The sequence below is a fragment of the Epinephelus lanceolatus genome, chromosome 17 (genome assembly GCF_041903045.1).
Source record: "Epinephelus lanceolatus isolate andai-2023 chromosome 17, ASM4190304v1, whole genome shotgun sequence".
NCBI lineage: Eukaryota > Metazoa > Chordata > Actinopteri > Perciformes > Serranidae > Epinephelus > Epinephelus lanceolatus.
The window spans coordinates 33,345,865-33,368,885 of NC_135750.1; the positions used below are offsets into that span (position 1 = coordinate 33,345,865).

At 41.4% G+C, this 23,021-nt stretch overlaps 1 protein-coding gene across 1 annotated transcript in view; it reads left to right on the forward strand.

Annotated features, from left to right (window-relative positions):
• thada (THADA armadillo repeat containing) overlaps window positions 1-23,021 on the forward strand; it is a 122,373-nt gene that overhangs the window by 89,354 nt on the left and 9,998 nt on the right. Inside the window, exons 32-36 of the mRNA XM_033613828.2 lie at window positions 6,664-7,037; window positions 13,819-13,943; window positions 17,794-17,866; window positions 18,214-18,364; window positions 18,554-18,676. Coding sequence (XP_033469719.2) covers window positions 6,664-7,037; window positions 13,819-13,943; window positions 17,794-17,866; window positions 18,214-18,364; window positions 18,554-18,676 — 846 coding nt within the window. The remainder of the gene's footprint in view (window positions 1-6,663; window positions 7,038-13,818; window positions 13,944-17,793; window positions 17,867-18,213; window positions 18,365-18,553; window positions 18,677-23,021) is intronic.

The following is a 23,021-nucleotide window of genomic DNA, read 5'->3' on the forward strand; positions in this document are numbered from 1 at the left end:
TAGTATACAAAAATCATGTTACCATAATTAGGCTTCTGGCAACTTTTAGCAGATGAGATTGATGTTCATCTTTGGCAGCTTGGTAAACCATGCAGTTCCATATTTGGATACTCGTACATATTTAACTTTGTGCTTTCTTTTTGGGAATTTTGCATCAACCGCTGCAGTTTGATGTAAAGAGAAGAGCTTCTTCCTCCTTTTTCTATGAAATACTACAGGATACTGCTGCCCACACATTACACTACATGGGTCCCAACATGGTGGCAGGGACCCCCATTGGAGTTTCAACATACATCTGAGGGGACAGGAAGAAAAAAACATTTCTGCTCTAAAAATAATTTGTATTTCCTAACTTTTGTAAATAAATTCTGAATAATGATACTAATGATGATCATTATCTGAACAATGATATGACTGAAATGAAACTAAGGAGGGAACATCAAAAAGGTTGCAGGCCAGTGAACTAGAGGAGTTGGTGAATGAAATTCATGCCTTTAAAACCTATCAGATGAAACTACTGAGTATATAGAATGTAATATAAAGAACTATTGACATAGTATTAATATTCTAACACAGGAGAAAGCAGAGCTTTAGTCTGGAGTTATCTGCTAAAACATTTTTCATTTGCACTTCATTTTCCCTCCTGTAGATGCACTGCTTTTGTCATGTTTTTTTGGCGGACAATCCGCCGTATTATTTAACAGTAATGTGGCCAGTGAAGTAGTAAAACTGTAAAACTTCCCCATGAATTTAGGAATCTGCCAGCTCCTGTGGCAAGCAGACAGAGTCGTCATTTCTTAGCTTGCTGTTATTTATATTATATTTAGGACAAAGAGCAACCCACAAACACACATGTACATGTATATATATATGTAGGGACATATATAAAGGGACAGCGCTTTTAGGGTAATTAGAGGGAGGGACCTCACCAAATTGTAAAGCTCAGTCAGCATGAGAAGGAGGTCAGCTCTCTCACACTCTCAGACATACAGACATATACACACACAAAGTGTCTGGGGTTTGTTTTTCACAGTTTGGGTAATGAAGGTGGAAGCTGATGTAAAATCCAGCTGTGTGCTTGCGTGTGAGAGCGCGTGCAAGTGTCTCGCCAAAGTTCTAGCTTGACACAGCAAAGTGTCTGCCAGTATTTAGTGGGCTATGGACGGTGCTAATGGAGAGCACTTGAGTTTACTAGCACCCTCACAGCACACACACAGATACACACCCAAGTATGAATCCAGCACAGTTTAGTTTTTGTGGTGTATCAGTACAAGTGAACTTAAAATTTACTCAGTACAGCACACATCACAATTACATTACTTCACACACATGACTTGCATATAATTTTATCATCTATGCTGAAGTGTGCTCCAGTTTAGATTAGATTACAAAGTGTTCAGTACCCATCTTACCCAAACCACCAACTGTCACACCAGGTTTATTTAAACCAGATGGCGTAGTTATATTTAGTTTAGATATTTGAGCTATGCTGTAAAACAGGCCATCACATATAAACCATTACACAGGTTAACTCCAACTCCATTGAACACTGGACTCACAGATGATATGAATCTCCAAAGCATTACTTTATTGGATATTTTTTTGTTTGGACTGCAGTTCTACTGTATTTTTTTGAGCATCTACACAGGCTAAGGCTTTCAAGGCTCATGTTTCTCAACTAAAACATGACAGCTGCATGCACACACTCCATAAACAGCACTAAACAATAGCAACAGTGCTGATAGAGCTAACAGTGTTAACCGGGGGGAACCAGAGGGTGGGCGCTATGCTTCCACAGCAACGACTGATGTCAGTAATAACTGCTTTATAAGGCAGAGCAAAGTGGTGATGATGAGCTAGCCAGTGGAATACACACATGAACTAACATGTACGCGCAACCGGACTGGCTTACCACCACAACAAACCACAGAAAAGCTTGAATACTAACACACACAGAGTTAGTGTGATTTAATTCTCTGATAAGGATGCCATTACTCCACTATAACTTAGCAGCAAACAGTGGTTTGATGCTACATTAATGCTCTGAACATCGCACACACAACGTTACCATGTTCGTGATCGAAGTTTAGTGTGATAGCATGCCAAATTTGGTCATTGAATACAAAGCAGCTAAGACTAAGTGTAGTATCATTAGTTCTCCAGGTATTTGGTCACAAAGCAAAGTACAGCTGAAATGATTTATCCATTAGTCTATTGACTGAAAATAATTTGGCAATTATTTTGATTACACGTAAACTGAAGATTTAATGTTTTTCTCTATTTTTTTTTTATTCTGGACTGTTGGGAAGGCAAAACAGGCAGTTTTAAGTTTCTGTTTCATTCTGTTTCTGGTATCATTCTCTCAATAGATGTTGTATAACAGTGCTAGATAAGAAGTCAGGGCATCACCAACAGTTTTACGGTTCATCCTGAGGGGAGCATAACAGCTAACAGCTCCACCTTAACTTGTCAAAATTGATAGTGTTTCTCCTGAGGCCAGGGTGTTTTTTAAATTCTTTGAATGGGAGCACTATATATTTAGTCTCCACTAAAAAACCAGTAGCGTGGTGAGGTGCTGGGCATCTATTTTGAGTGCTGCACGTTTGGTGTTTTTTCTGGTAGCTGAAAACTGAAAAATGTTCAACTTTGGGTAAAATGCTGCACTTATTACTATCACTTTTTACCCAGCTGTCCAATTACAGTGGAGACGGGGCTGAACAGTTAGCCTATAACAAGAACCATCTGTCACATTTTACGTGTGCTTACAGTGCTGAACAAAAAAAAAAAAACAAGGAGAAAGATATTAATATACTGTAGGCTGTTTCCTTACCCACAAAATCTCATGAACCGTAGGACTTTGCAATCAAGGGTATCATAAGGGATTTATAATGAAAGTTAAATTAAATTTAATGTAGTATGTTTAAGTACATGGGGTTTATTGTTCAGCTGTGATTTTAGCAGCATTTAGATCAGCACATGTTAACTCCCCACTGAGACCTGCACCTACACCAACATCTATTAACACACAAGATCTCAATGCTTTGCTGGCACTGTAATCCACTGAGCCAGGCCTCATCCCAGAGTATCCCGAAATATCAAATAGTAATCACAACTTAATGGAGTCTGGACACGGTCCAGGTGCAGGTTTGCACACGAGAAGCATTAAGAGACACAAGTGTTGTATACACGGATTTAAATAAACACAGCTGTTGGAGAACAATGGCTGTTTATGATCAGACATGAAAAATTCACATTGAAATGGCCCTCACAGGAACGCTTTTCATTTGCTGAGGGAATGCCTGAATACCCCCCCAACACACACACCCTCCTCCACACACACTATTTTAATAAAGACCATCATAAAAAACAGCTTTGCATCCTGACTAATGATGTTTTCCTCTTTCTCTTTCTTACTCTCTTATTTCCTCCCTCATTTGATGGGTTTCATCTTTTTTTCTCCCCAGTTTCTTTCTTTCTTTCTTTCTACCATACTTTTTACTACCTTACTTTCTCTCTGTTACTATTTCTCTGTTACTATCTTTCTACCTTACTTTTTTCTGCCTTTACTTTCTTTCTTTCTGCCTCTCGTTCTCTTACTGTACCTTTCTTTCTTACCACCTCACTGTCTTTATTTCTACCTTACTTTCTGTCTTTCTGCTTTTTTCTTTCTACCTTTCTTTCTTACCACCTTACTGCCTTTATTTCTACCTTACTTTTTCTGTCTACCTTTCTTTCTGTCTACCTTACTTTATTTCTACCTTACTTTCTTTCTGCCTACCTTACTTCTTTCTATCAATCTTACTTTCTCTCTACCTTACTTTTTTCTTTCTACCTTACTTTTGCTACCATACTTTTGTTTTTTCTGCCCCTACTTTCTTTCTTTCTACCTTTCGTTCTTTCTTTCTTTCTTTCTCTTACCTTGTCTTTATTTCGGCCTTACCTTCTCTCTACCTTACTTTTTTTCTTTTTTCTTTCTACCTTTCTTTCTCGCTACCTTACCTTAGGCTTTTACATGTAGGCCTACAATGTTATTAAAAATGTACAGTTTTAAACACCATAAAATCCCAGTACACTATAAACATAGAAGGCACTATATTTGAATGTATTGTTTTGTGACAAGCTAATGGTAGCATGCTGTCTCTACAACCCTTTGACACACATACACCCTACATGCTTCCCTCTACCTCACCGTGACAGACAGCCGTTTTCTCTTTGACACACTCCCATTCTCCTTCAGTCATCCTCCTCTCTCTCCTCCCTTCATCATCGGTGTCATTACTGTGCCCCTACCCCCCATTATAACCATTAAGGTATGCTTATTTGGCCCCGGACCCCCCTTTGAGGATCATGTTCCATAGTAACCTGGCCCCTCTCCACGGTAACCCGGCCCATCTCTGGAGGAATGCGGCATTTCCCGCTCTTTTGTCAGGCCACGTTTTGAGTGGCGCTGCAGGGCCAGATTGAGTTGCACCAGGTTTCATAAGCTTTGTGTGTGTGTGTGTGTGTGTGTGTGTGTGTGTGTGTGTGTGTGTGTGCGCGTTAAACTAATTGAGTTGGCTGTCAAAGCAGGGTCTGTGTGGAGTCTTGGAGCAATACTGTAGGGAGGAGCGCAGCTTTAGAATGGCATTGGGTTACTCTATAGTTGCCCTGCCTCTGGATTATACTTATATTTCAGAGGAAGTGCATGCATGTGTGTGCATGTGTGTGTTTATTTGTGTGTCCATCACTCCCCAAGGGTGTATGTTCACAGGTGGCTGGGTTGGCACAGCCTTGGGCATTTCCAAACAGACACTGACGCAGCCTTTCCTATAAAAGTGAAAATAGAAAGGAACAGAGGAGACTGGCTTCTTCAGTCTGGCCTGTTGTCTGCATCTGTTTGCTTCACAAAGGGCTGTGTGTCTGTTTGTTTAACTTGCAGAGAGGTTGGACTGGATACGTCTAAAGAAATTAAGCCACCGAGAATATTTCAATAAACTTGGTACAATTTTTTGAATGTACATGGCCAAGCATAATGGAGTCAAAATGAGCCAAAACTTTATTAATCCTAACTGGGAACAGAGACGATTTATTACAGTTTTCCTAGAAGGTAGGCCAAAATGCAAATTATCTCTGTGTAAACTTGTTCTGCTGCAGCCTTACGTTAATGTTACGCCATTCGCTTCACACATGTGCCATGTTGGAAATGTTAGGGAAATATTATGTCTGTCCGACCTAGAGTGAGATTGCATTTGTAACTCAACTCAAACATGACACTGACATGTTAGATTGCCATTCCAACTGAGTGGATACTGTAAAATATACAGTCTATGATATCAACATAAACCAGATTTAAAAGAAATGCTGTATGATATCAACAGAAGAATGCTAAAATAACATTGTCAATATTAATGCATAGCAGGGCCTCTAAAAAGTATCTTAAAATAACAAGAGAGGACTTTGATGGTGTCATGAAATAGCATGGCATCATGGGAGTTTAACAGCCATAAAGAACAGTTTCTCAGTCTTTGTACAACCACCATTGTCGATGAAAATCTATCATGGATTAAAGTTTTATTTATGTTACATTTGTCATGTTTATTCACATTTAGTCATTTCTTTTTTTAATGAAATAGCTGTAAGTAAACTTGCTAACTTACCATCAGCATTAGATTAGTCAACTACCCACACACTGTAGGCTACAGCTACTGTAGCTAACACTATGTGGCAAATTCAATCCGTGCTGTTATCCATGGTCATAGCAAGTCACACAATAGCACAACTGACCAAGGCAGCGGTACACCAGTGGCTCCTGTGTTCTGCGAGGTAAAATTACTGTTTCTGTCAATGAAGCTTGGTGACTTTCAAGAGCGCAATATAATGGCTTCAAGTGGGCAGCAGCTAAGCGTACTTTAGCCACCTGAAAAAAGGCCCACCAAAGTAATCTATATCAGTTCAAGTATACGCTATGTTAAAAATATTTTCACTGCTTTAACCAACTCATCTATTCTCTCTTCAAAGTCACCAAACTCCATTGACAGAAACAGTAATTCTACCTTGCAGGACATGGGAGCTGCTGCTTTGCTCGGTTAGTCTGTTATGTGACTTTGTTGTGTCCGAACTAACATTTTAAAACACCAAAGTCACACAACGAGACAAAGACTTTATTGTAACATATAACGTTACCATCTGGCATGAGCTGCTTGTCATATTAGCACATCGTAGTAAGCTGTATAGATATTGAAATGTCATATCAATAAGTTTGATCTAAACTGGGTTACTGTGTTGCAAGATGTCATGCAGATGATGAAATGAACTGTGTGGCAGAGAAATGTTGCAGTACTGTTATTAAGTAAAATTCTAGTTTAGCAACTAGAAGGAATAAAGGAGATATGACGCTACTAACAGGCGACCAAATGAAACCCACTGTTTCTTGTGTGAGAGTACAGATTTCTCTCTTTTAACATTTTTGGGATGATTTAAGTACACAATTCAACAAAATGTACAACACAGGTATAGTCATTTTTCAGCATTTTAAAGTGGTAATGTTACACATTAAATCTTCAGATCCTCAGATATGAAAAAAAAAATCTGCCAATGTCATTTAAAATATCATATAAATAACCACCCAAACAGTATGTCCTCATCCCACTTTGCAGCTAACATAAAGATTTGCTTGTTTCTCAGATTCAGAGGTCAGTGGTCTCCGTCAGGAAGCCATGTCCACCCTGATGGCCTCAGACCTCATCACCACAGACACTTCCTCTACCACCCTGGGGCCCGGCAGCACCCAGTACCTGCTCAGCCTGGCTCGGATGGCCCTTAGCGCCAGCGTGGAGATCCCTGAGCTCTGGGGGGGGCTTCAGCTCATGAGCCACCTCCTGCAGTGTTTGCTGCAGTGTCCACAGTACGAGGTGAGGGAGCTGGCACTGGCGGGGGTCCTGAAGTGGCTGCAGGAGGAGGAGGATAAGATGAAGAGACCTCAGTGGCTGGACGAGACCACCCTGTCTAACCTGATCAGCCTGGCTCTTCATGAGACACACCCCCAGTGTCTGGCCAAGGTGAGACCACACACACAAAAACATTATATGAGGTGCATTTGTTTGTTGTGTGTTTGTTTGAGAGCCTGTATATGTGTCTAGTCATTTTATGGATGTGAGTGTGTGTTTGTATAATCCCTTGTTCATACGCATGTGTACAAGTCTGTGACGGGCCATGGGCAGCATCATTTCATAGTCCTGTCAGCATACAATGTGGAACCCTTTCCAAAAAATATGTTTTTCCTATTCATCACAGTTTCACTGAACCACAGGGACATTTGCTGCAAATTGATTAAATGTCCAAATCCATCTTGCAGAGGCTTGCGTGAGAGGCTAATCGGCCGCAGGGGGACACGCCAAGCATACTGGCAGTGAGCTGACTCGCTCACTTACACACACTCATGAGAGGTTTGGTAGGCTTCCACTCTTAACAAGTTTTGGAGGGGAAAACGCAGCCTATTTCCTGTTTGGGGACAGAAGGTTGTATTTCAGTGTGTTCATAAAGTTAGGCCAGCAGGTCTGCTCTGTCCTGCTCTGTTGCTCCTGTCGTTAACACTCCTCCAGAGCTGACATGACTCAGCACTGCTGGGACTGACTGGCTGTACTGTATGTGTGTTTCCACGCTGCTGCAGATTTGCGTGTGTTTTATATTTGTTGTGTTTTAGCTTTTTGTTTTTTTGTATGTGTTTGGTTGTGCATTCTTTGCCAGGCGCTGCTTTACAGGCCAGCCGTTAATGTTTAAAGTGTCGGCCCGTTAAGTGGAGCCTCCCCTGCGCCAAGGACACGCCAACCCAACGGGCCAGTTGCCATAGCTTGTCCAGGACTCCACTGAAGCATTCTGGGAGAGGAGCAGGAGCAGCAGTAGGCCAAGGACACAGTATTAGTCTGCTGTTCTGCCCAGTAATGATGCTTCCAATGTCTGAAGAAGTCTGTCATCCTCAGTCCTTATTTATGACATGAATCTCCTGCATTAGAGGACTCAAATAGAAAGATGATAGCCTGAATGGTCCTGAAAGTATAACTGGTCACACTCTGAAATGTAAAAACTTTTTAGGGTCTCTCACAGTCTGTCAGTACGTTTACATGACACTTGAAAAAAATGAATTATTGCCTTAATCCGACTACAACTGGACAACTAAAGTGCATGTAAACGCGTTACTCCGACTAATATCGGTGTTCTCCAACTCCGATTAAGACACCCAGATAATGCGATTAGAATTCGATTTTCTCTGGCATGTATACGCCTTAATCGGAGTTAAACTAGACAATGCATGTGCGCATGCTCCACACCCCCCGCGCTGGTGTATGACCCCGGAACAGACAAGACATGCTATTGTAGCCCTCCAACAGCATACAGCGTTCTTGTCTGCCTCTCGAAATCACCATGACCACGAGGGATAGCGTGCACCTTATCTGCACAATCAGTAACGCGTACATTACGTACGAGATGAACAAAGCTGTACGATTATCTATCTTGCTGTTGTTCGAAAATGCCGGTCTGCCACCTGACTCCAGTTGTTTATTATTAAGTGACGTAATAGGTCAACCGGAAAGGGAGCCGTATTAACTCGCTGAAACGACGCATATTGCCACCTAGTGTTGAGGAGGTGGACACGTTCCCCTCAGTAATTAGATTTTCTCAGTTGCATGTAAACTGGGACAAGGACAGAAGTCCGATTAGACGCTAAAATCGAATTTTGAGCATAGCTTGTTTAAGCTGTGCATGTAAACGTACTGTGTGTTCTTTACTGTAAATTGTGAAATTTCTGTTTCATCTGACTAGAGATGCCACAGAAACACTCCTTTTAATTCCTAAAAAAAAAAAAACAACTATAAATTAAATTCAGAAATGATGCATGGGATCCGACAAAATACTCACACTTGAGGTATATGCTTGTGAATAAGTGTTTACTTGTGTAACATATTTCAGGTAACTGCTAACAGTGACCAAGTGCTTGTCAGGACCATAGGTGCACACTGGGGTGCTCTGGATTAATGAGGACATCCTGTTATTTGCAAATACAAATACATGGAGATGCTTTGATGGTTTTGTTTTATTTCTCCCAAATAGTAAAGAACAGGTAGATAGGATCAACCATGCAGCATTACAGTCAAATGACAGTGAAAATCAAATGCACAATCAAGGAGTGATGGGCAATCTAAAAGCACATACATCAGGGTGCACAATTAACTGTTCCTTCGCCTGTTTAGCAAAAATGCAGTTTACAATGACAGGGTGATGGCAGCAGACTTACCACTCCAAATTTTTAGGCCCTGTCCTCAATCCATCTTGACATCCCACCATTAAGACCACATTCCGAGGTGGTCTGGGCCACATATGGCCACATTCTCTCAGCAGTGTGTACGCTAATGTGGGCCACACTGAAGGACCACCGACTCAGCAGACATCCTATTTAACTCTCTGCCTGATAAGCAAACTTTCTGTTGCTGCCATTACATAGGTTAGACGCAGCACTGAAACACGGTCTCCCACACTGGACTGTCATAAAAACATCAAAATGGCTCAATTCTGTCATTTAAACCATTAATAACCATTAGGTAATGGTAGCTATGTGATGCTAACAGTTAGCCCTGTCACTGCACGGAGTTCACATTCCAGCAGCAGTGGTCTCTTAGCGACTGGCACTGAAGTGTGCATGTAGTACAACAGCCTTTTGTCGGTTAATTATAACAACACATTTGATCTCTGCAAACAGAAATAACGTGTTTGTTTGCACTTACAGCGGAGAAGTAAGATCTGATCACACATGGTCGCTCAAGACACATTTGAAGACACAATGTAATGCAGCGTGTAAACAGACCAACTAAGAGCTGTTCACATGTGATCGATCACCCAAGATGCATGTAAATACCAGGTGTATGCAGGCTGTAGTAATATTTGAAATAATGGCTTCCTGATATCAGAGAGAGACAGAGCAACTTCTCATTTCTAGCTGACTGATTTTTTCTAACTGAAAGGATATCTGTAGCAACTACATGCTACATGTGGCAGGCAACAAAAAGTCAGCATCCTCGCCAGTTGATGATCCATGTAGAAGACATGGTAATACAGACACAGCAGGGTTCTTATATTGCAGTATAGATCTAGTTAGTCCTAATAAAAAGGTAAAATCAATAATTGTTCATATTTTCAGTGTGTTTCACTTGTAATTTTACAAGAGAAAATGTTTTTAGGATGAGGACTAACTGGTGTGTTTGGATATTAATAACAATATTTGTGCTGAATCCATTATATCATCAACTTTTTCATGTTGTTGGTCTTAAAACCAGTATATAGGCACAGTACCACCATCAACTGGACTGCTGTTGCAAAGTCGACCATGATGAATCATGAAAACTGTGGTATTAGGATGTGGGTTAAGTGACTGTTGTTGGTATTTATCAGATCTCGGACACACTTGCTTACTTCCTAATAGCACATGAACATTCACTTTAGTGTTCAGGACAGCAAGTGTGGCTGTCTGGAAGACTCGTGGCATCAAAGCTTAACAAATGAGAACTGCGTGCAGACAAATATGCTGACTTGCAGCATGCAGTCTGTTTTTTATTTCTGGGTATTGAAAGTTTTGTTTTGCTGAATCTTAAATAAAGCAGTGCAGATAGTCATCTTTTGGTTTTGTGAGTCAAATCTTATGCTGTCTGCCACGATTCCATTCACAAATGTGATGTCTAGGAGGAGGCTAGTAGAAAAGATTGGGTGATGATATTGTGACAGCAACTGTCTTAGTCTATTGAGCCATGGCATGAGGAGCAGGTGATGTCATCAGGTCTCTCCGCTGTGAATTATTTTTTTATTTCTTTACACACACGATAGGCAATTTGGGGTTTGGATACACTATGAATTTTTGACAAAATAAAAGTCATGTAGTGAAATTTAATCTGGCAGTATTTCTCTTTGGTCAGAATTTCTTTGATGGTTTGGCATTGGATCTGCTTTGACCCAAGATGCCAGTAAATACCAGTGAAAGGCAGCAACACCTCGGGGCTTTCGAGGCTCGAAAGACTGACAGAAAAAGGGCTAGACAACACGGCTGTGCAAGCTGGCTAACTTTTATAACTTTGTGTGTGTGTGTGTGTGTGTGTGTGTGTCTGTTCATGCAGGGTGGGCGTCACTGTTTATTTGCATGTTACAGCCATGAATGTTCGTACGCGTCTACGCCTGAGTTGGCATGTTTTCCTGTGACTCTGTATATTTGAGTATGTGGGCAGTCGAGTGTGTTGCAAGACGGGAGCTCATTAAAGCAGGTTGTTAAAGTCAGAAGCAGCAGAGATGGTCAGAGCAGCTGCAGTGGGGTAGCAGTTGAATACCTGGCAGACAGACTGGTGGATGAGAAGTGAGAAACACACAGAGGCAATAGCTGGGAATTAAACTGTAAGTTTTTCATTGATGCAATGAAGCAAGAGAAATGAAGCAGGCATATGAATAATGACACTGAGTTGGCATTAGGGGCCCAATGATTGATTCACTCTCACTGGAGTTGAGAAGAGCCAATGGACTTTGTGAAATATTGTCTAAAAAATACACTTAATACTCTAACCACCACCGGTGTAATGGGCTGCTGTGGTTATTGGACACTGCTTGTTGTTGCATTAGAACATTTCCAAATGACTTGTCTCCAACAGTATGAAAAATGGATGACATTAACGCTGTGTACAGTATGTACTATTGTCAGGATTTCTGATTATAAGCCAACTCTCCTGAGCCAGTGAATTTGTAAGATGCTTAAAGCTGCATGAATGGAAACTGAAAGCAGTGACATTATATCACATAAAGAGGTTACAGCAAACCTTTAAGAAGACAAATGCCTATTTATACATCAGCAGCCATGGAACAAAATGAGCAATGGTTTTTATTTATGCTTCTGGCCCATCACAAATAAGTCCAATATTCACTCAACTTTTGGGCCTGATCTGGTTTAACTATTATAAAATACCTGTCTTTTTAGCCACTAAATGCTCCACTATACAGTAGGCCCAAAAAACCCACTGAACATCTTGCTTTTGTCTTTAGTGGGAAAGGTTACAATCGGCATTCATTCCTAGGACAAATTACTCTGCAGTAGTCACGGGTATTTATCAGCTCCAGCTTTGATCAGCAGTAACAGAAACATTACTCCTGAGTGGACGTGCTAATATTTGCCCCTTTTCCAGCACAATCATCTGTAAATTTTGTGACTTTTTATCTTCTCAGCCACAAATTACCATATTTCCCCATCTAAGCAGCACTCGAACATTGTTTCGTAATGAGTTGGCACCAAGTTTGAAAGAGAGACTGAATAAATAACAGATGTAAAAAAAAAAAAGAGTAACCACCGCAACATTTTCACTGGCCTCCATGCTGCTTTCTACTTTTTGCTAACCTGTTTCCCAGGGCATTTGTGATGTTGAATGTGACACAAATGTAGAAAAAAAATCAGAAAGGCATAGTCGTCTACTGCCAGTTGGAAAGGAGTCTATTACTTATTATCTGTTTGTTTTCCCCTGTTTAAAAAAACCCACATATATGTGCAAATTTTGGTGGGAAAATGTGTATTTTGGGTAGCTTACAGTTAGTTTATCAGAGTTTATTTTTCTGAAATAAGGTTGTTGAAATTGGAAACTGTAGGCCCAAGAACCAAAATGAAGACCTTAAAAAAGTTGGTTGATAATTCTTTGTTAGTTTGTAACTATTAACAGCCCCATTCATATTACACATAGACATTGGGTCCATTGTTTATTCAAAGAAATGATAAGTATAACTTTAAAATTCACAACAACTTCTAAATCCTGTACAATTGGCTTGTGTTATCTGTTGAATTATTTACATATATACGTATATGTTTAAATTTCTTTAAACGGTAATTATTTTAAATCTGTTGTATGGCACTTTTTTCTTAAACCTAATGATGATTCATTTTTGATCGACTGACCTATCAGATCAGTCAAAGTCGGTCAGAACGACAGACTAGCAGCGAGGAGGTCTACCTTGCTAACTTGTCTTTTTACTGCTCACATGCACAAATATACAGTCACACACACATACACACAGAGATTGCATGTGCCCATTCGCCTTGCTCTCCACCCACACAGATCCTATAAAGCAGGCTTTATTTTAAAGCTCTAATAACAGGTTGGGGCCTTGAAAGAAATAATAATCATTGAGATATGCAGCAGGAATGTCAACATGTGTTCTCGGCTGGATGTGTGTTTTTAACGGGGTCTCACGCAGTGGAAAACTAGTCTTTTCCTCCTCTGACTCGGTCAGCTGCCTCCCCTTCTGGAGGAGTGACCGGGCAAAGAAAACAGCATGGGAAGGATGGAGAGGAGGGGGGGAGCAGCGATTGGTAAAGGGAGCAGAAAATCAGGTTTTGGAGGTTAAGCTGAATGGATGCTCAGAGTGGACAAAGGACTAGGAACATATTACTGTTTGAGTAGATGAAAGCTTGCCTGCAATTGTGCACATCTTTGTGTGCATGCACGTGCTTGTGCATCCGTATTCGTGAATATATTTGTGTGCAGTGTGTGTGAAAGAGAGAGCGAGGCAGCTGTGTACCCGTGGTTTGGGTGTGCGTAGGGAGGATCTGACCGGTGTGGTAAAAATACCCACAGGGCAACTTGCCAGCCGCACTGCAGAGAGGACACCAAAGCTGTGTTGATGGATGGCCCTGAGCAACTTCCCTCACCAGTAGCTCTGTGTGTGTGTGTGTCTGTGTGTCTGTGTGTGTATCTGTGACAACATTAATATCTCATCTCTTACTCCTCTGACAATCCCTTTGTCTCTGCCTCTGTTTCCTCCTCTCAGGTCCTCACGGTGTTGTGTGTGTTGAGCTCCAGCAGTGAGCTCGATTGGAGGGATGATGTAAAGACTTTGTCTCAGGAGGAGCTCCTGCTGCACCTTCTTGCTCTGGCTCAGAATTCTACCCACAGGTCAGAGAAGACTCATATACATTCCATAAATAGTTCTTTACATCATCCTTAATGTGAAGCTCTGTTACCTCTGTTTGGGCCAAGTGATTACACAGTTACTTTAAGAGAAGGATCAAAAAAGTATGATACATAAAATGTCATATCCCGCCCCCCAAAATCAGACAGATAATACTGTGGGATTTTGTATCAAACCACCTTAAAATTGGTTATCTTTATACAGCTATTAAACTACGAAAGTCACAGTCTGGGTAAGAGAATAAAACAGGGTCACAGTTCTACGAAACTGTTGAATGTGTCATAAAAATTGAAAGGACTTCAGGATTTCTACATAATTGTTTTTATAATTCCCACTGATATATCCTTTTCACCTTTTTGGGTGGATTTTTATGCCTTTTATTAGATTTATTCACACTTGTATTATTTTTTTTTTTGGTATCTTCAACATAAATAAGGTGCCAGAGTGCAACAAATAGACCTTGTTTATCAAGTGCCATGAGAGGCCCCAAATGTCCTCAGATCCTAGAAACACCCCTGCGTACACTTGACATGCGCAGGGCTGTAACTGGATTTGCTTCTTAGCAAAGATTAGTGAGGACAACAGACATCGAGAGAATTGAAAACAGGCAGTTCATTTATTGTATTTACTGATAATTAGTAAATATGTTTGTTCATTAACTGGCCCCTGGCCTCCTGTTTTGCAAAGTGGCCCCTGGGCAAAGCAAGTGGAGTATCTCTGGTCTGCAGCCATGCTAGCAGCTCTGTGAGGCTGTACTTTGGAACAGTGGTGCTTTGAAGTAAATGCTTACATCAGTATGCTCGTAAGAACAATGCAAACATGCTGATGTTTAGCAGGTTCAATGTTTATCATGTTCACCAACTTAGTTTAGGGTGTTAGCATGCACATATTTGCTAATTAGCACTAAATACAAAGCACAGCTGAGGCTGATGGAAGCGTCATTGGTTGTGCAGATATTTGGTCATAAACCAAAGTACAGGACATACTTATTTTTGTACCTGATGCTAGATAAAAGCAATTCCCAGAGTTATTTTTATCATCCTCTGTGCAACATGGATATATTTACAAACTTCATGGCAATCCATCCAAATGTTCTTGAGATATTTCACACTAAAAAACAAAATGGTGGTGCCAGAGGAAAAGTCCAGGGAACCAACAGAAAGAGCACCACCAGAGCCACACTAATAAAATGGCTAAAAAATTGTGAGACTGCATTGGAAATACTATGTTTCTATTTTTAAGATGTGTTTGTGTTCAGAAAACGGTTGGATTGTGTTTGCTGGATGTCGCATTATATCTTTATATCTTTACATTGGCCCTGATCTCTGTGCTCCACAGCACACAACAGGCCAATGCTTAATTCATTTTAAGGGAAATACAGGAAATGGGAGGCAACTGAATGTCTCCAGAACGCTTGCTCCCTCCTGAAAACTCGCTGTCAAAACAAGTCCCTAAACAAGCTTTTAGCTGTGATGGATGGAAGAGACATGACTGTACTGCATGGCAAGATGCAACCACACACTCCTCCTCCTCCATTTCCCTGTGTTTTTCTGGCTCCGTCCTCTTGTGAAAGAGCCCTCACGCTGCAGTGGAAGGCTGGCTGTCAAGCCTTCATTCAGAGCCAGAGTCCGTGGAGGAGGGACACACAGGTTCACTGGCTGCACCTGGGCACACCTGGAATTTACTGACCCCTTTCTGCATGGGTGTTTGTGTGGTTGCTTTTATAATGTTGCTGTATTCAGGTAACCAAACTGTCCAACAGCAACAGAGACTGGTAATTTTGAAAAGTTAAAAAAACGTAGATGAAAGCTGATATTTGTGCTCTCACAGGCTGCCATTAGCTCATTATTCCTACATTAGATTATTCACACCTGTCAGACTCAAACCATTATTTTTGTGAGAGTTTATGAGAAACACTGCCCCCCTCTCACCACAAACTGACTTGGCACGTAGTGTTCCAGTATTTGTGTGTGTGCGTACACTGTAAGCCCTTTGACATGCATTGACAGACACACACACCTTCTTTGACAAGCCACTGCTGTACTTTTCTCACCCCGACAAGAGAATACAGGCCTGAATAAGGATTGGATTACAAAGGCTTTTAGCCCTGTAAAGCCTTTTCCTGGCCACAATCTCTGGACCCGGGGATCCACTTTCCCTTTGGAGCGGCCCCAGGGTTATGATTAGAGCCGGGGAGGGATGAGATTGGGTTGCTGGCTGCCCTTGTCTGCCGTGTGATTGAATGGCACTCGGGCTATTGTGATCCATAATGTAGTGGTGAGTACCAGCACACTTCTTTTGTGAATTGTAAGTCAATACAGTTGAGTGATGTGTGTGTAGTCGATGGTGCAGGGGTGTTATGTGCACGTAACGGCTTCCACAGAATGACCTGAGGAGTGCATTAGCATTTTCAGATCCTTTCACTGCGCTATGTAAAATTAAAGGGCTGGTTCATTCAAAATGATAGAAAAAACATTACTCACCTTCTGTGCTTCTAAGCAGTGGTGCTCCCTGATATTTTTAACAGGGGTGGTCAGATGGGGCCACTGCGAATCTTGGAGTAGCACACAAAAAACTAAAACTTATGAATTTCAGGAATTAGATAAAGCAGTTGAAGCATATAGGCTAGTTGAAAACTATGTCACTATGAGAGTTAAGGTGTCGTATACTGATATTCTTTAGTTTCTTATTTTATAGTTAATGTTACTAGCAATGCCCACTGAAAGTCTGAGATTTGGATCATCAATCAGAGACCCATCAGTTTCTTGACGCTTGAGATTCCTTCAAGTCAAGCTGTCTTTTTTTGTTTGTTTGTTAATTTGCCATTCAGTGTGCAGTGTACTTCTGGGAATGTTTCAGTCCCCAGATTTAGCTACAGAGTAGGCGCTCCCCGCTTTCACATTGCTCCTTTGTACAGGCAGCTGCAGACACAAAGGCAGCTGCCTAGAGGAGGAGAGGCTTTGCCTGGTCATGTTCCAAGTTAACGTTATCTTCTGCCTTCTGCATAGGAGTGTTACATTTACAGCCCACACCAACTTATTACAACACAGTCTCTGGCTTTTGTGTGATATCTAGGGTCACATTTCTGATCCGTCGTTAGCGTAGTTAGCTCGTTTACTTTATTACACGGATGTCACTGTCACCCTGAAAGTCTGCCGAACACCATTTGAATTCTGTATGGAAAAAAGGAATGCATAGTTCAATATTTGCATTGAACAGCCAAGTCTAGTTCGACTGACTTAATTCTCAGTTGGGTGCAGCTCTAAATGTTACAAATGACCTGATGTCCACAGACTAATACTGTTACTGTTAACATTTTGAGTTCCACGACAATCCCTTTCCAATGTGGTATGTATCTGTATATACAAATAATAATTAGGCGATTCATTGTTATTCAGATAGGCTGGTTTTTCTTAAAAAGGCACGTTAATTGTAAGGAACAAAACATTTACCGGGAACTAGCCTTCTCGAGTTTACCATGCAGAGGACTAATCATTTTCGAATTTTTTTTAGCTGGGGGGAGTGATTGTATCAGGGCAACGGTGATCTCCCCAGCACCACTGTCTAAGGACCCCAAATGAGAGTGAAGGGGATCCACTAGGATAAACATGAAAGTCAGTTATACTCTTAAATTACTAATTTGCCTCCTCCAATGGTTGTACATTTGTTAGACCCTTGTTATGGGTTGAAACATTAATCATGAAAAAAAGGAGAGGTCTTAGAAAGAGCAACAGAGGAGAGGCCTGACTTCCAGTACAGACATTAAAAATAAACTAACACAGTTATTCTTAGACATTTGGAAGCTGGTATCAGGTGTTTGATTTTGTGTTTCAGTGTGGAGCTCCACTGTGCTGCCCTGACTCTGGTCTCTCAATTGGTGGTTCAGCTGGTGAACTCTAACCCTCAGGTAAAGACTGACTATATGATCTCATAATATGTCACCTGGCAGTGAGAAATGTGTTTGTAGCTTTTGGTTAAAATTACAATTCACTAATGTAGAGGAAGAAGATATTGGCTGTTACCACGACCCATCAGTCCAATGCTGTTTCGTTTTAACTTTTTCTGATAGCTTAGTATACTGCTTACTGCCCTCACTGTGGGGCAAGTTGTCACCTTTTCAAAACCAGTCACCTAATGGAGATACTGGACACTCATCCAGATCATTCTACGCAACTAAAGTAACATTGCCGACTAATTGATTTGCTCTTTAAACTTATACAAGTTTGTACTTTTCTGATCAATCCATACATTTAGGGAGCGAATGCAGTGACTTGTTTGGCTCAGTGGGGGGCGCTGGTGTGCTCATGCTGCAGCGAGGAGCAGCCAGTGGAGGTGAAGCTGATGGCTGCCAAGGTGTTGGTCAACTGCACAGGAACTGTACTGACCAGCCCCCATCTGCCATTGGGTAAGTCTCAATTATGGAGGAAATGAGGAGATGTTTACATCCCAGGCAGACAAGATAAATGCTTTGATTCGAACAGAAATATGTTGCAGGGAATAAAGCAAAAATCTTTCAGAAATCTTGGATCCTGGATGTCAAATGCCTCAAGTTAGAATCTGTGTGTGTGTGTGTGTGTGTGTGTGTGTTTGTCAGGTCTGTCCACAACAGTTTCTCTGTGGAGGAGTCTGTTTACGCTGCTGCAGGATGAAGACCAGGACGTCCGAGATTCAGCCTCTGACTTCATCTCCAATGTACCAGCGCCTCTGCTCAGTACAGGTACACACTCAAACACACACACTCACAATTATTACACACTAACTAATATGCCATACCTGCTCAGCACACAAACACAACCAGGGTTACACACACGATATACACGTTTGCTTACTTGAGATTTACGTGCTCGCTCGCTTGGACACAAACATACCAAAGCAGCATAAGACAACAGTGACAATTACTGAAATATACACACACACTTACATGTAAAAACATAGAGACACACACACACATAAAAACACCGCAAACACATGTTGTTTAAAAGAGTTGATGACATCATTTCGTGCTAAGGGTTGGGGAGTATTCCTGGAATGAAGAGCGCTAATTCTAGTTGGGACGCAAAGTGAAAAGTGTGTGTTGGTGTGTGTGTGCGTGTGGTTATGCATCATTGTTTGGTGAATGTCTGAGGTCTGCTTTCTTGAAATTGTAAGATGACAGGCAAACCGATTCGCTCACAAATACCTCACGTATACACACACTAATGACAGTCTTACCCCCATAGTAATTCTCTCTCACACACACTCACACGATCAGAGGACTGACAGCTGCCAGCTCTCAAGTGCCCCTCACAAACAGTCATAGTGTGACTTCCTCTCCCCACAACACTCAACTTCCTGTATTTTCCCAGCTTTTCCTCTAGGAGCCACCCTTATTGTGTCTGTCCCCACTGATAGTATCTCATAACGTAACACGAGACGGCAAAACATCTCAGCAGAAGTCTCCGCAGCCCCTCATGACAACGCTGTTCATGGATGGGAGGGCAAAGTCATGTAGTCCAGTAGTTATTTTAGCTAAAAGCTGAAATGCACTTTTCTTTTTTGGTGGCCACATTTTACGTGTTACTTTTCCTTAAAGGCAGAGCGTGATTCATGACTTGAAGGTCCAGGAAACCAATTAAGATTCCTGAAAGTGTGTTGATACCAGGATTTTACTGTGTGTGTGTTCTATTATGTGTTTATGTACATAAGGCCAGACGGGGTCAGATAAGCTGTCAGCTAAAAATCAGATAGGAGCTCAACAGCATGACTAAGACGGAGAGGTTTTCTCTACAACAGGAAAGAAACACAATAGGCATAATTGCAGAGTGGGTGTCCTTATGTGTGGCGAACAGAGTGGGGGGATCCTCCTTTGTCCATCTATATTCATTGCTCATTTGGAGATTACAGTTTCATCTGTGTGTGTGTGTGGGGGGGGGGGGTTACTTACCGTAAACTGACACACATTTCCTCCTGGATGCACTGTGTCTTCACTGCGGGAAAATGAATGTGAGCATGTGACTTCACTCTCCAGCCAGGCCTGCTCAAAACCTGCTTTCGTGGAAATTCATGAAAACTGCCCTGAATTCCTGCTCTATTTTAACATATGTCGTACGCACAGCAGGAATGTAGCGAGATGAAATGGGATGGTAAATTGGTAATGTTGTATCAAATGAATGAGTGACTCGGGCCAAAAAAGTTGAATTCCTCATGTAAATGAAAAACAACAGAAAAACCCAAAAGAAATCATATCCCACTGACTATAAAAAAACAAAAGCCTTCAATTGGAAAAATATGTCATCTTTCTACTTTGAGTGCTTAAACTTAAGTGATGTTTCTAAAATTAAATACACGACATGGAGCTGGGAGGACATTTTGGTACTTGGAGAGCTATGGCATTTAATGAAGTCATAGTTGTATGAGTGCTCGTACTGCTGTCTCTAGGAGAACATTTCTAAGTGTTTCGCTCTGTGTCACTGCACTAATGAGTTATGTTAGAGTAAATGGTAAAGATATTTGAATGTTTTTTTTTTACTGTTGTTAGCCCCAAAATAAATTCTGCTACAAGTCATATTTAGGAAAGTGTTTTCAACAGCTCGGTAGCGTGGGTCTGAAGTGGTAGAGTTCTGGTCGACCATGGCAGAGACGTGGGGTTCCGGTAGTGATCCCTTTTGCTTGGTGACCTGCATAATATCTCAGGTCAGCACATTAATGCTCTGCTCTTTGAGGGCCAAGGAAATAGAATTCAAATAGCCTGGCACGCTTTTCCACACCATAGCTATAGCTATATAGTTCAACACTGTGCCAGTGGAAAAACAACGTTACTGCGTGTTTGTGTATATACAGGTCACTATGAGTGTGAGTGTGTGTGTGTTTGTTTGTGTGTATCTTTCCCGTCCCTGCAGGCCAGTCAGCCAGATAGTCTGCCTAGTGTGTGTGTGTGTGTGTGTGTGTGTGTGTGTGTGTGTGTGTTTTATGACCTGCCATTACAGAGTCAAGTATCTGAGGTGTTAGTTGCGTCAGATGGAGGCGACGACTCCTGGCCCTTTGATATGGAGGACAGGCAGAGATGTGGGAATAGGGATGGGTCCTGCAACACACACACACACACACACACAAAATGACAAAATGCAAAACACTTACCCCTCTTCGGGAAGGAAAGACATTTAAGTGTAGTTTGAATGTTTAAACTTGCTGTTTTGCTGCTCTTGCTGGACGGTATAAACTGCAAGTAAACTACATGTGAAGCTAAATTACAAATTCAGCAAAGCAGACGATTAAATTAAACAATCGAAAGACTGGAAGTCATGTCTTTTAGCTTTCTTTCTGAAACTTAGATGAGACTATCAATACCATTCTCATGTCTAAAGCCAGAAGGCAATGATGGTAGCTTAGCATAAAGACAGGGTACAGATAGAAACGGCTCGCCTGGCTTTGTCCAATATATTAATCTTCTCATCTGTCTCCTTCAAGTTCTGAATATTCTTTCACCGTTAAGGAAGAAAAGGACTCTCGTTGCCTTTTAATAAAGTGTGTGAATGCTTTGCAACATTTTTGATTCATGTAAAATAGTAAAGTGTTCCTCTGACAAATTCATCCTTCGGTTTTAAACCAGGTTAAATCAAAGTAAATTGGTTTAGTGTGTGTGGCAGAAAAATTTGTGCAAATTTACATTAGGTTGGTTGAAGTTCTTTTGTGAACCACAGTGGAGCCATTGTGCTGGACAGGAAGAGCAAATCTAATTTAACCCTATCCCACCCTCCAAAACCCCCCACCAGCATCACCACCAGCATCACCACCACCACCACTCAAATACCTCCAGGCTAATTGGGTCTGAAATCAAACTCCGCTCACCCTTGTTGGACCTCCAGCACTGTGACAGACTTGGGGCAGGTACAGAGGGATCACTTTATATATAGAGCACAGAGGGATTTGGATTGGACGGCAGTGTGTGAGAGGACAGTGATTAGAATTCTGATTGGGAAGACAAAAGGGAAAGGAAAATAGAGCTACACAGTAATCCTCCACTTTTTTTCCCAAATTGTCTGTTATTAAATCTGTTTGTAGGCAGATTTTACCACCTACAGACGGAGCCAAGCTAGCTCACCTTTTTCCTTTGTGCCATGCTAAGCTAACTTTATGTTTACTGAACTGACCATAGACTGAATAAAATAATGAACATAGCCACTTTGACTTCATCCACTGGTTTGTGGACTCCATTTTTGAAGCCATGAGTTTGGCATTCAGATTGTGGCCATGTTGGATTTTTGTAGCCAGAAGTGACCATATATGGACGTGAGGGTAGAGAGAACCCCAACGCTAGCTTCTAGCTAGGTTAGGATGGTGCCTTTACAGTCAGTCGGTTAATTGTGATAATACTAATACGGATGCTGATCTTCATGAGCCATTAAAACAATGTACCAGAAAAAGAACAAAAATGTTTTGGTGACCAAAATGTTACAATTAATTTTCATGACCTGAAAACGCAGATACTGACAGCTACACCTACACCTACGCTCTGTCAATCTGGGATTACACCATGGTTACGTTACCAAACCAACACAGTCGCTACGGTAACAACTTGTCAACAGACGGCACCCATCTGTCACTCACAGTGGCCACGCCCTTAATTATATAACTGTAAGCCTACTGTAAGCCTAACATTTTAATGGATGAGTTATATCTAAATTAACCCCCGTAGAGTTGTGAACAGTAAAATCAGCTATCGAAACCAAAACCTGTTTTTGTATGTGCTGTAAACATGTTTGTGTCTGCTGTAAAGGTGGGCATTTTAACACGGGGTCTTTGACGACTGACTCGCTTTTAGAGCCAGCCTCAAGTGGCCATTGGAGGAACTGCAGCCTTTGGCACCAAGACATCGCTTCATTTTTTAGCCGGGAAGGTTGCCGCTTGGTATTTACGAGTGAGTGGTATCAATCTTGTCCTCTAACTCTCTGCCAGAAAGTAAAAACACTTACTTTCTTCAACAAAACTATTCCTGTACATGATGCAAACTCTCCATCAATATATGAATCTTTAATTGTTTTCAGTCCCCTGCCTTTCCTCCTTCCTTTTTTTGCATTCTGAAG